The sequence below is a fragment of the Plecotus auritus genome (assembly GCF_963455305.1).
Source record: "Plecotus auritus genome assembly, chromosome: 4".
NCBI lineage: Eukaryota > Metazoa > Chordata > Mammalia > Chiroptera > Vespertilionidae > Plecotus > Plecotus auritus.
The window spans coordinates 13,372,674-13,387,046 of record NC_137775.1 but is presented as its reverse complement, the minus strand read 5'-3'; the positions used below and the strand labels follow the sequence as shown (position 1 = coordinate 13,387,046).

Below are 14,373 nucleotides of genomic sequence, written 5' to 3'. Positions count from 1 at the left end.
AGAAACGTGAAGCTTGGAGAAATTATTTCACTTAGGGTCTTAATCCAGTTTGTATCACTTTTGCTACTTCAAGTCATATATGCAATGTGTTTAAAGAACATAGAACATTTATATTACCTTGGTCTGAAAAACAGTGGTTAATCAGAGAAAGATACTAATAAATGGTTACCTTTGTAATTATGTAGAAAAGTGAACAGTTAGAGGATACTACCTCTAATAAAGGTCCACTTGAAAATTTATATATAGCATTCTTTTTTAAAAATATATTTTTATTGATTTTAGAGAGAGGAAGGGAAAGGGAGAGAGAGAGAAAAACATCAATGATGAGAGAGAGAATCATGGATTGGCTGCCTCCTGCATGCCCCCCACCGGGGATCGAGCCTGCAACCTGGGCATGTGCCCTGACCAGGAATCAAACCAAGACCTCCTGGTTGTTCCTAGATCGATGCTCACCCACTGAGCCACGCCGGCTGGGCTATAGCGTTCTTATTTTACTACAATATAATTAAATAGTGATGTATTTCAAAAGGTCATTTACAAGCGCACTACTGAATTTTATTGTTTGGCACCCCTTTATTGTTACTTTTTATGTTTTTAGAAGTTTATTTTAACATTTTTTTGTGAAAGAAATATTAATTAATATATGACCACTATGATATTTTATTTCTTTTACATAATACACTTTTAAATCATATAATTGGTTTTCCCAGTGTGTGAGTTGTAGTGGTCTAGTAAATAGAGTTGATACAAATTGAGATTTTAAAATTTATTTTTGGCTCCCAGTTTTATCTGATACGATGGCTTGTCTATCTGTAGATCAGAACAGAAGTTGGTAATAAGGTCTTTGCCACAACTACTCAATTCTGCTGTTAGAGTGGGAAAGCAGCTGTAGGTAACACAGGAGTCCCCCTTATCCAGTTTCCTTTTCTGAGATTTCAGTTACCTATGGTTAACCACAGCCCAGAAATATTAAATGGAAAATTCTGGAAATAAATAATTTGTAAGTTTTAAGTTATGCGCCACTGTGAGCAGCATGATGAAATCTCGTGTCGTCCCACTCCAAGCTGTCCGGGATGTGCATCATCCCTTTGTCCAATTTATCCATGCTGTACATCCGGTGCCATAAATTATTTTGAGAGAGAGACCACATTCACATAATATTTATTACAGTCTATTATTATAATTGTTCTATATTATTATTGTTGTTCATCTCTTACTATGCCAAATGTATAAATTAAACTTTATCATAGGTCGGTATGTATAGGAAAAATCATTGTATATATGGGGTTCAGGACTACCTGCAGTTTCAGGCACCCACGGGGGGTCTTGGGATGTGTTTCCTGCGGATAAGAGAGCGCCGCTGTACGTAAACGAAGGGGCATAACTGTGCTATGATAAAACGTCCTTTCAGAGCAGCAGCAGCAGCAGCAGCCATAGTTTACCTGCAAGCTGTAGTTTGCTGACCCCTGCATTAGAATATGTAGTGAACCAGAGCTCCTCGCCATAATGTTTCCCTCTTATTCGTCAGAAGTTTTGGTTCCTTTTCTTAAATTATTCTTTCTAACTTAATGCTATAATTCCTACTTCTGTCCTTTTTAATTTCACCTTTGATTACATTTATTCACACTTGTGTGTACTACTGTGCTTTTTATACCATCTGCTACATTTCCAGGCTCTTTAACATCCTGACACAACTTCCAGCCTGTTTTCAAGACTCCCCCCGCCAAAAAAAAAATTAAATTATTCTAACATTTATTGAGTTTCAGGGATGAGTGTTGTTAAGGAAATGGAAGTGCTGAATGTAAAGGAAGACTAGACTCCCAAGGGTTTGGATGGTCTTGGGTGGTCTGGCAAGACTTATAAAAGGATACAGGACTTGAGCTGACTCTTGAAAGACTGGAGTGAAATTAAATATTAGGAAAAAAAAAGAAAAGTATTTCAAGGAAACGCTCATATATTGCTTCCCTCCCACATTTTATTGCCAATTAGATGGAAATCCACCATGGACTAGTCCTTTTCAAGATCATTACCTTGAGCAAAGTGTTGATGGTGTGACTTGTTTTTCTCTGGAGATTCCATCTCTTTGGATTATCACTTTCCCCTCCATGTGCTTACTAAAATAAATAACTAGGCGATGCATACAGACCTGGGGCCAAGACCAGCGCTGATCTAGGCATTCTGTCACAGGGACTTCTCTCCGGCTGGCTGGCCTGTTTTTTCATCGTGTCCCGGTCTTTTCTGGCCATCAGCATGGTAGGCAGGTCTGACCCTGGAGAGGGACTAGGGAGCCGTGCAACTTCCCAGGTTTATAGCTGTGTAAGTGAAAGGAGTCCCCCACGGGGACCTGTGTTAGCTCCCTAGGGACATAACTTGGGATTTGGAATTATGGCAATTAAAGAAAGATAAAGACTATAAATAAGCATTTATTTCCCTTCTGTGCATCTATTTCCCTGTGGACCTCGGAGGAGAAAGACAGATGGGGGTTCTGTCATTCCTCAGTCTCTTTCCCTTTGGTATGAGTAGATCTCACAGAACAGTTACAGCAGGCCAAGCGAGGATATGGACAGGGGACTGGGCCTGCAGCAAAGCCCTGTGCGGAGAGGCCTGAAATGTGCCTGCCTTCTGCAGGTGCAGCTGTAGGCCCAGCAGGTGGCGGCCCGGATTCAGCAGTGGGATCTAGGGCTTCCAGGATAATGTGAAGAGCGAGGCAGTCTGTCTGATCGCCTCAGGTTACATAAACACGTCCTCTACCAAAACGGCAAAGCTTTTGCACCTTAATTGCAGCGTCTGCTGTTTGGTGCTGGGACTCATTTCTGAAGCCAGAGTAAGAGCACCGTAAAATGAGCAGAGCCCCAGGACACTGCCTTTTCGCTTCTGGATTCTTGGCTTGTGTATTCACTCCCTTTTTCTTCAGATGACAGGGGGCTCGTCTCTAGCCTTAAATAATAGTCACGAAGAGGGCACTGTTGGTCCGCAGTGGTAGGATGGAGGGTGTCAGGGAAGAAAGAGGAATGCGAGTGTTACTATGAAGGGAACATGGTGTCATTTGGAATGAAGGTCGGGGCTACCTCAGGGGAATCATGAAGACCCAGGACTGAAATGGAAATAAAGGCCTGTACCCAGAACACATGTCTGTAGGAAACCGCCTTGCTTGGGGGCAGAGGGAAAGTGAGGCGATGCGTCAAACTTGATAATGTGAGCAGAAAAGTGCTCATTAGAATTTGTAAGGAGTTCCCTGGGGAGAGAAGAGGATCTGGCTTTAAAAACCTCAGGGAATTAGAAAAGGAAATTTCTAAATTTCAAATGTATTAGATACTAAGGCCTTGGGGAAGGCTTAGGGCCCAGAGCCTCCACCCATGCAAAGCCTCTCTCTAGGCCACCAGTGGGGGGCAGAGACTTTCTAAGAGGTTTTCTCCTCATCCCACCACCGCCCCCAGCAAGCTAACTGGGCTATAGAAACACTCCCTTCTCATAGATCAGGTGGCCTCCTTTGTCTCTTTCCTCCTCACTGTTTCATTTGTAGTAAAACGTTCTTATTTTGAGTGTTTTAAACTCCTAATTAAAAAGTCTTCAAATGCATATTTTAAGATTGTTCTAAGAAAACAATTTGCTAATAAGTAAATCCATCTATGAATTCAAAAACAATGCATGACGTTTGAGTATGTAATATTTATCAGTATTAAGTGCATAGAAAATTGTCAATCAAAATGAAAGAATTAACTTTCTAAGAATTAACTTAGAAAAAGAAATAAATAAAAGTGAGGTAAGCAAAAAAATTAAAGTGTACGTTCACTGAAATTTTCTCCTTTCTTCTTTCAAACCATGCAGGTAATATATGCTCTGAACACTAAAAATGATGAGCACGAATCTGCGATTCAAGCCCTCAAAGATGCTCACGAGGAAGAAATCCAACAAATTCTTGCCGAAACAAGAGAAAAAATATTACAGTATAAAAGCAAGGTGACAGAGGAGTCAGACCTTAAGAGAAAGATCCAGGTCTTAGAAGCATCCTTAGAGGATCACATGAAAATGAAGCAGCAGGCTCTGGCCGAGTTCGAAGCTTACAAGCACAGAGTGGAGGACATGCAGCTTTGTGCAGAAGCCCAGCACGTCCAACGCGTAGTAACCATGTCCAGGGAGGTTGAAGAGATTAGAAGGAAATTTGAAGAAAGATTACGGAGTTTTGGGCAACTCCAAGTACAGTTTGAAAAAGACAAAAGGCTGGCGTTGGAAGATTTGCGGACTGCTCACAGACGGGAGATCCAAGAGCTGCTGAAGTCACAGCAGGATCACAGTGCCTCGGTGCATAAGGGGCAGGAGAAGGCGGGAGTGGAGGCGGAGACCCTAAACAAAACCCTCGAAGAGCTAAAACTGGAACAGAAAAGGCTCATTGAGGATTACGAAGCCAAGTTGAATAAAGCTCAGTCCTTTTATGAACATGAGCTTGATACCTTGAAAAGATCACAGCTTTTCACTGCAGAAAGCCTGCAGGCTAGCAAAGAAAAGGAAGCTGATCTTAGAAAAGAATTTCAGGCACAAGAAGCAGTTTTACGAAAAACCATAGGGAAATTAAAGACAGAGTTGCAGATGGTACAGGATGAAGCAGGAAGTCTCCATGACAAATGCCAAAAGCTTCAGATAGCCCTTGTTACAGCGGAGAACAGTGTTCAGGTGAGTGAAGAATATTATTTCCAACACAAGGATCACCCCCTCCCCCCGGTTTCCTTTGTCTTTTCAATGAGAATACTTTAACTTTATTTTTTTTTTTTCCCATTTTGCTTTTTTCTGTTCCTTTTTGGGAAAAACCAATAAAGGGGTCACCTTTGCTACTCTGTAGTTATTACCATTTCCTACTAGAGCTGCAGGCCACAAAAGGCCCGAAAAGATATTAAAGGCCCAAACAATAATTTTAAATCTTGCTCAGTGTTTTCCACAAAAGGGTTTTATTTAAATAACATGTTAATATTTTCCATAAGCGCTTTGGGACTGTTAAAATATTGGGCTTTGAGTTTACTTGTGTTTTCTTTTCCCTTCATTAAAAATGGTTATAAGTGTCACCCACCAAACAGATTTAAAACTTGGTACTGCTAAGTGTGACTTTTGAATAAGAAGTTGTTGATGCCGCCGGGCCGGTGTGGCTAAGTGGCTGAGCCTCAACCAGGAACCAGGAGGTCAAGGCACAGGCCTGGGTTGCAGGCTCTATCCCCAATAAAGGGCGTGTGGGAGGCAACCGATTGATGATTCTCTCTCATCACTGGTGCTTATACCTCTCTCTCCCTCTCCCTTCCTCTCTCTGAAATCAATAAAAACATATTTTTTTAAAAAAAGAAGTTGTTGATGCTTATAATTTAATTATTTAGCTTAGCATCATTCTGGCATATTAGTAATGGCTACTTGATCTTTCTTAGGGTCTTCAGAAACAGCTTGACGATGCCAAGCAGGGAGAGATGGCTTTGTTAAGCAAGCACAAGGAAGTGGAAAGTGAGCTGGCAGCAGCCAGAGAGCGTTTGCAACAGCAAGCTTCCGACCTTGTCCTCAAAGCCAGTATGTCTGACCCTCGTCCTTGGTGTATTCCTCAGCAAAAACCAACACTTAAATGTTGATTCAAGACAAAATTCTTCTAATGTTTTAAAATTATTTAGAGTCTATGTTAATGGACTCTGATATCTTATTCATTAGTCATAAATAAGAAAATGATAACTTAGTTTTAGAAATGGATATTTTTGTAGAAAAATTAAAAGTTAGCCATTGTTAAGGCACCAGTAAGCCAGACACTAAAATAAAAATGCAGTCCAAGCCCTGGCCGGTGTGGCTCAGTTGGTTGAGTTGCATCCCGTGCCCCAAAGAGTCACCAGTTAAATATCCGGTCAGGAGGCAACCTATTGATGTTTCTCTGTCTGTCTGTCTCTCTCTCTATCCTTCCCTCCGTCTCTCCTTCTCTCCCTCTCCCTTCCTCTCTCTCTAAAACCAATTACAAAACATTTTTTAAAAAATGCACTCTAAGAGGGTGTGTCTATTAAAAACATGTATTGTAAAGTATGTAAATTAGTGGAACGATATGTAAATTACAGCACCATCATTTTTACTTATTAAGAAGGATCACTTTATGTACTGAAGCTGAGTTGCCGCTTCTGACGTGGCTGCGGTGCTGATTTCCTAGTCCTTGTCAGAGGATGAGATGACCCATGTCAGTTCTGAAGTTATATTTTGCCTGAGTGTTCAGTGGGCCAGGTGAAACCATTTGAACTAGTTCTTTGCAGATGTCACCTGGTTTGACGGTTCATCAGTGAGTCCCAGATTACCCTTTCCCTAAAGTAACAGTTTTTTAACCTAGCAGATATAGAAATCACCAGGAGGGCATGTACAACCACAGATGCTGGGCCCTAGCCCCAGAGTCTCCGATGCAGTAGGGCTGAGGGGAGCATCATTTTGAACTGGAGTGAGTTCCAGGTGCTGCTGGTGCAGGGCACCTTGAGAACTGCCCCAACACATGCTTTTCCATACCTTTTATTTTTTAATCTCACACTCACTTTATAAAATTTTTTATTAAAGTTATTGGGGTGACATTCATTAATAACTATATAAGTTCCAAGTGTCTAGTTCTATAAAACACCATCTGTGTATTGCATTGTGTGTTCACAACCCAAAGTCTAGTCTGCCTCTGCTACCATATATTTGACCCCCTTTAACCTCTTCATTCTCCTCTCACCCCGTTCCCCTCCGGTAACCACCATCCTGTTGTCTGTGAGTGTGTATATTCAATACCTTTCTAACAAGCTGCGTGCAAATTGTGCTCAAAACAGTCACACTCACTTTTCATCTCTCTCCCCGTTCCCCCCTCCTTTTTCTTTACTGTTGTCATTTATTTTACTTTTTCATAACATTGCTTGTCTTTATCCGTCTTCTACTCCACCTTAGTTCTTTATCTGGTGTCTTGTCTAAAACAAATTCACATTCAATCAAACGGCTGTCTGCCGTCTTTACTCCCTGCATACAGATTTCTTCTTCTTCATGCTAGAATTTGGAAGAAGAAGATATTAGAGAAAACAGATTACCCATTCTGGTACCATAATCTTGCACATCCTCCTTTACTTTGTTTTACTCCTAATACTTTTATTCCCATCCCTGAGGAGCTGCTTCTGCTTCAATTTGTATAGCTTGAAATCTTTAAAAAGTAAGTGGGATAGTCCTGGGTGCAGGGAGCAATATCAGTGCACTTCTTTCTCATTTAAATTTTTTTCTAGTTGGTATGAAGTATTCCCGTGGCAAATATTTCAATTTTATATAGTGAAGAAATAAAAGAACTATGTGTACATGCAGACCATTGACTTCACTGAGGTATCAAACGCAATTGTGTCAATAAATATAGACAGTTTTATACCACAGTGCAACAGATTTTAAATTGGAGGGTTTTTCTTTTGGGGGAGTAGGTCATATTGGAATGCTTCAAGCAACTCAAATGAACCAGGAGGTTACAATTAAAGATCTAGAATCAGAAAAATCAAGGGCCAGTGAGAGATTATCTCAGCTTGAAGAAGAAAGATCTTTTTTGCAAAGCAAAACTCTGAGTCTGGATGAAGAGCAGAAGCAGCAGATCCTGGAATTGGAAAAGGTAAAATGAATGGAGGACCCCCTTCCCCAGAAAAGGAGAGGAAGAAAAGTTCAGTTTTCCTCTTTTCAGTCTATTTCTTCACTCTAGTAGTTTTGTTCCAGGAAAGAAGGTGTAAATCTATATATTCAAAATATTGTCAGTAATAATTTATAATGTAAAAACATAAGACATTTAAACCAATTTCAAACTGAATAGACTCTTATTTGAGTGGAATGTACATATGTGGTTAATTGTATTTGGTTTGCTATGGATGGAACGTATTATCACATATATACGTAGGAAATTTCTATAAAACCGAAAAGGATGCCAAACATCGAGCTCTGAACACTCATATACCAACATACTGAATTTCCAGACTAAACACATAAGACATCTCACTTGTAGAGTAATTCTGAATATGTATTCCAACTTTTCAGATATCTACAATACCAAGTGGGAGTCCTTCCCTCAACAACCACGCATATTGAAAAATGTCTGTCCTTGTCCCCGGCTCCCCGCGCATTCACTCCTTGCCCGTGTGCAGTCCGGTTTCTCTTACTACCACTACACGGAGTCTGCATTGGCCGCAACCCCAGTGGCATCCTGGTTGCTGGACTTGGCGGATCGTGTCTTCCCGTGGTACCGCCTCCTCTCTGATGCACATGGCCTCTCTTGGGTGTTTCACACCCTCTGTGTTCTTCCTGTCTCCTGGCCTTGCAGGCTTGTTTGTGAGCTTCCCTTTTCTGTTTGTTCCCTTCCCAGTGATGTTCTCTAGCATCTTCATCTCCTTCTACACACTCATCAGCTTCAGTAACATCAGTGACAGCTCCCAACTCTGTTGGTCTAGGTCAGTGGTCGGCAAACTGCGGCTCGTGAGCCACATGCGCCTCGCAAGCCGCGGTTTGCCGCTCTGTTGACTAATGAGTTTGCCAACCACTGACCTAGACTCTCGATTCCAATAATTGCAGGCTGTGTTGTTCCTTGTGATTAAGCCCCTATCCAGTGGTCAGCAAAATCATTAGTCAACAGAGCCGCAGTTTGCTGACCACTGGTCTAGGTCAGATCTTTTCCCTGAACTTGAATCCTGTGTATCTAATTCCTACTATATCTCACAAACGTATCAAGTCACCCTGGCTAGAACTTTGTCCCCTCAAAAGGACAAGTAGCACTACTACAGTCTTTCTAATTTGGTAAATCAGAACCCTGGGAGTTATTTTGATTACTGTTTCCTGAACCCCCTTATCTGTTACCAAGGCCCATCGGTTCTACTCCCTCAATGTATTTTTATTCCATCCTCTCCTCTTCATACCCATTCAATGATGCTAGATTTAGGCACCTGTCATTTCTTATCTGGTTTATGGTTACAACCTCCTACCTGCTCTCCCTGCCTTGAGTCAGCTCACTAGCCTACTGCCACGATGATTGGTTTTGAAAATATATCATTTAATTAAATTTCAATGACTTCTCCTTCCTGTCAGAATAATATTCAGAGTTCTTAGCAGAAAGGACCTTTTATCGTCATTTGACTCCTGCCTACTTCTGAGCCTCCTTCCTGACCACTCCCAGCCTTATATCTTATGTTCTGTCCACACCTAAACTTTGCCACCTGCTTAACCACCTCTCATCTTTCAAAATGCTATAAATGGTTATACATGCAAGCTTTTGACATCAGATTAGGTTTGAAATTTTCTCATCTCTAGTTTCCTGATGGGCTTGTAAGAATGTAAAGGAGAGAACATGTAATCATCATGAGCTCAAATGTTTCCTCTTCTGAAAAGCTTGCCCTGATCTCTCTCTCCCCCTCTCTTACACACACACACACACACACACACACACACACACACACACACACACACACACTTCCCCACCTATCCAGGTTAGGCTCCTTTCCTGTATAATCTCATAACATGCGATGCACACTTCTGTCATAGAACTTACACAGTTTTATCACCACTATCTTTTGACTTTTTGTCATTAGACTGTGAATGCGTAAAGGCATGTAATTGGCACTCAGTAAAATTATATTGAGTAATGTCATTCGAGTGGGTAAGTTGGTATGCCATTTTACCAGTATGTTCAACTTTGACATATAGGAAGCCTTTCTCTCTTCAGTGTGCAGTTGTGCTAATTCACATTTGGTTCTAACCTACTAATAGTCTATTTTATCACTTGCTTTAAAGTTATTTATTTTGCCTGTGCCACCCTGTCATTTTCTCAGAACACCAGTGGTGTGTATATTATTCTCACGTTCCATAGTCTGAATCCCGTGGCACTCATTTCATTCAAGTTCACCTATTTACTGAGTATTCAGCATACTAATAGCAGTGATGAAAAAAGCAGGTGCCAATTTATTGATGTTTATTTGTTTTAATTTTAGAAAGTAAATGAAGCAAATAAAGCCCAGCAAGAATATTATGAGTTGGAGCTAAAAAACCTTCAAAATAGATTGGAAGGGGAGGTGGCTCAATTAAATGAGGCCCATTCTAAGACTTTGGAAGAATTGGCTTGGAAGCACCATATGGCAATTGAGGCTGTCCACAGTAATGCAATTAGGGATAAGAAAAAACTGCAAATGGTGAGTAAAAATGCAATTTAGGATGGCATTTCAATCAGTGGCGTTCCTGTAGTGACCCAATGTGACCTATGCTGTGGAGTAATGAGTTACTTCATTTTGATGGCCACTGTCTTGTAATCACTCTGTAAATCTTGGCTCAAAGAATAACGTACATAAGAGTTCTTGATGTGGGATGCAGCTTATTAAGTTGATATGAGGCATTTCTATTTTGTATAAGCCATAATAGAAATACTCCTTGGATCTTGAGCTTTCTCTCCATGAGACAGCAACTTAGGAGTGCCCCTCAGGGAGCCTCAGCCAGATGAAGCGCTCCATCTCTGTGGTCTTCTTCCCTGGGAAAATGATTTGTTTTGCTTCCCCTCAATGAAATACTCAGCTTGCTAATAATAATGCATTGACAGACAGTGTTGCATAGTAGAAAGAGCAAGGTGTCTGACACATCTGGGCCTTAACAAAGCCCTTTGCTTCCTAACTGCCTGAATTTGGGCCCCAAATGCTATGCCTCAGGCTCCTCATCTGACAAAGATAAGACCCATCTTATAAGGGTTTGTTCCTGTGAGGGTGAAGTGAGATAAAGTGTTAAGAACCCAGACCGGCTGGCGTGGCTCAATGGTTGAGTATCAACCTATGAATCAGGAGATAACAGTTTGATTCCCAGTCAGGGCATTGCCTGGGTTGTGGGCTCTATCCCCAGTGTGGGGCGTGTAGGTGGCAGCCAATCAATGATTCTCTCTCATCATTGATGTTTCTATCTCTCCCTCTCCTATCCTCTCTGAAATCAAAAAAAATATATTAAAAAAAGAAAAAATAAATAAAAGAACCCAGACATGTCCTGGCATATAGTGATAAATGTTGAGTATTAATATTTCTCACTGTGTGCCAGAAACTGCAATGATGTCTTGCATTTAATTCCCTTTTCATTTAATTCTTATAGCACTGCTATACCCATTTTACAGAAGAGGTGATGGGGCACAGAGAGGTTAAACACTTCCTCAAGCTCATGCAACTAGGAAGAAGGACCAGTGAGGCCTTGAACTCAGGTCTCAGATATCAAACCCTGAGGCATTTAACACCACATCATGTGGGCATTTATTAATGACTAGAGGCCTGGTGCACAAAATTCATGCACGGGGGTGTGTGTCCCTCAGCCCAGCCTGCACCCTCTCCAATATGGGACCCCTCGAGGGATGTCCGACTGATAGGATCGGGCCTAAACGGGCAGTCGGACATCCCACAATCCAGGACTGCTGGCTCCCAACTGCTCGCCTGTCTGCCTTCCTGATTGCCCCTAACCGCTTCTGCCTGCCAGCCTGATCACCCCTAACCACTCCCCTGCCAGCCTGATTGATGCCTAACTGCTCCCCTGCCACCCTGTTTGCCCCTAACTGCCCTTCCCTACAGGCCTGGTCACCCCCAACTCCCCTCCCCTGCAGGCCTGGTCACCCCTAACTGCCCTCTCCTGCAGGCTTGATTGCCCCCAACTGCCCTCCCTTGCAGGCCTGGTCCCTCCCAACTGCCCTCCCCTGCTGGCCTGATCGCCCACAACTGCCCTCCCTTGCAGGCCTGGTCCCTCCCAACTGCCCTCCCCTGCTGGCCATCTTGTGGTGGCCATCATGTGTCCACATGGAGACAGCCATCTTTAACCACATGGGGGCAGCCATCTTGTGTGTTGGAGTGACTGTCAATTTGCATATTACTCTTTTATTAGATAGGATAGAGACCTGGTGCATGGGTGGGGGCCGGCTGGTTTGCCCTGAAGGGTGTCCTGGATCAGGATAGGGTTCCCTTGGGGCATGGGGTGGTTTGAAGGCCGGCCATGCCCCCCGGTGACCCAAGCGGAGGCCCTGGTATCTGGGATTTATTTATCTTCTATAATTGAAACTTTGTAGCCTTGAGTGGAGGCCAGGGCAGGCCAGGGCCAGCCAGGAAGCTTGGTTTCCTCCATCGCCGAGGGCAACTCAAGCCTCCTGTTCTCTCTAGCTCCGTGGCTGCCGCCATTTTTGTTGGGATTTATTTATATTCTATAATTGAAACTTTGTAGCCTTGATTGGAGGCACAGGCCAGCCAAGGTGTGCGGAAAGCTTGGCTTCCTCCATTACCGGGAAACCCAAGCCTCCTGCTTGCTCTGTGGCCACAGCCATCTTGGTTGGGTTAATTTGCATACTCACTCCTAATTGGCTGGTGGGTGTGGCTTGTGGGTGTAGTGGAGGTATGGTCAATTTGCATATTACTCTTTTATTATATAGGATGGTGCTTATATGCTTCATCTGATAGCACTTTACAACTTACTAAGAGCTTTCTTATATATTCCTTATTACTTTATCATAAGGACGGCTACTAAGCAACTAACGGGCGGGAGTGGATACAAGCATGAATACCCTGGACAAAGGGATGATTCTCATCGGGAGTGGGACTCAGTGGGAAATCATGAGATTTCACAACACTATTCAGAATAGTGCACAATTTAAAACTGAATTGTTCTGGAATTTTCTGTTTAATATTGTTGGACTGTTGTTGAATACAGGTAACAAACCACAGAAAGCAAAACCGCAGATAAGGGAGGACTACTGTATATTTTCCTTTGTAACTCTAATTTCCCCACCCATTTGAAAGTCAGCAAGTGAATAAGCACAGAATCCATGCAGAAAAGAGTTAACTCAGGCCTGACACTGCCATCCTTACAAAGTCATGTGCGACTGGCCCTGGCTCGTATCTGGGAACTTGAATTTTTGGAGGGTTCCCACCACTCCCTGATAAGCCTGGCTCACTGTGCCTAAACTATTTATGCAAACAATATGGTTTGTGCTGAACATCTGCTTTCCTTCTCAGAGGCTGGGAATTTGGTACATGCTAGTCAGGGTGTGCCTGCCTGAGCACTGAGTCCCTGTGACCTTTCCTGGGGGTGATATTCCACCTGTGTGCTCACAGCTTGCTGAGAGTCCTGTGTGAGAGGGCTTTGGAAGCTCGGCCTGGTTTCCTGTGCTTTGACCTATGTGCCTTTTCCCTTTGATGATTGCATTCCCTATACTTTTGCTGTCATCTTAGCTGTGAGTGTGACTTCATGCTGAGTCCTGTGAGTCATCTCAGCAAATCATCCAACCTGGAGTTTGTCTTGGGGACTCTTGATACAGAATCCCATTTTCTACTCTTCTGACCTTACTTCTGTAAAGTATTAAACTACTTTTGTACCTCGGGGGGTTTTGCACATGCTTTTTCTTCTGCCTAAATGTAATGTTTCCATCTTGCTTCACCACCTTTTCTGACTGGTACACGCCTTCAGGATGTACTTAGCAATTGCTTTCTCTATGCAGGCTTCCTCACTAAGCCAGAGCTAGTTCCCCATCCATGGACTCCAGTACTTCCCATATGCATCAAATGTTAATCGAATATTCTTTAATGCCTGATACCGTGACCTTATTAAAGGCAGGCACCACGTCTCATTGCATTTGTATCCCAGGTATTAAATACATGCCTGGAAAATAGTAGGTGTTCTTTAGTAAGTATCAGTTTTGCTGGTATTTTCTTCAGATGTCTTGACTCTATACTTGTTAATTTTTCACTATGTCCCAGTCTAGCCCTGAGTTCCGATTTTTAACAATGTAAATATAAAAGAATTCTGTATTCAAGAGACAGAATTTTTCTTTATCTTATCAAATTATCATTTATATAACATACTTGTGTGTGTGTGTGTGTGTGTGTGTGTGTGTGTGTTTACTACATCTTGATCTAGACCAAATATTCTTATCATTTAAAAAATTATTTAACCCTAGCCAGTTTGGCCTAGTGGAAGAGCATCGACCTGCGGACTAAAGGGTTCCGGGTTCGATTCCAGTCAAGGGCATGTACCTCGGTTGCAGGCTCTCCTCCTGCCCAGGCCCTGGTTGGAGCACGTGCAGGAGGCAACCAATCAATGTGTTTCTTTCACATCGTATTTCTCTCTTTCCCTCTCTAAAAATCAATGGAAAAATATCCTCCGGTGAGGATTAAAAAAAAAATTATTTAACTACTACATCATAAGTTATTCAGAATGATAGAATTTAAGCCCCCAGGATTAATTTGATTCACTATTAATTTTGGTATTAATTATGGGTAAGGCTAATTTGGAGAATAAAATTTCAAAATATAAACTGAATAGTCTTTTTCTTGGAAATCTTTGAAGTATACAATATTTGAAATTTTGTTCATTTTTTTAACTTTCTTTTTTCTT

At 42.1% G+C, this 14,373-nt stretch overlaps 1 protein-coding gene across 11 annotated transcripts in view; it reads left to right on the top strand.

The window, feature by feature from the left end:
• Window positions 1-14,373, top strand: part of FAM184A (family with sequence similarity 184 member A) — an 89,312-nt gene that overhangs the window by 29,594 nt on the left and 45,345 nt on the right. For 9 of the 11 annotated variants that reach the window (XM_080663389.1, XM_080663397.1, XM_080663395.1 and 6 more), the window contains exons 2-5: window positions 3,829-4,671; window positions 5,409-5,544; window positions 7,431-7,612; window positions 9,969-10,166. In XM_080663389.1, coding sequence (XP_080519515.1) covers window positions 3,829-4,671; window positions 5,409-5,544; window positions 7,431-7,612; window positions 9,969-10,166 — 1,359 coding nt within the window. The remainder of the gene's footprint in view (window positions 1-3,828; window positions 4,672-5,408; window positions 5,545-7,430; window positions 7,613-9,968; window positions 10,167-14,373) is intronic. The other 2 variants (XM_080663396.1, XM_080663390.1) reach the window with 2 other exon arrangements.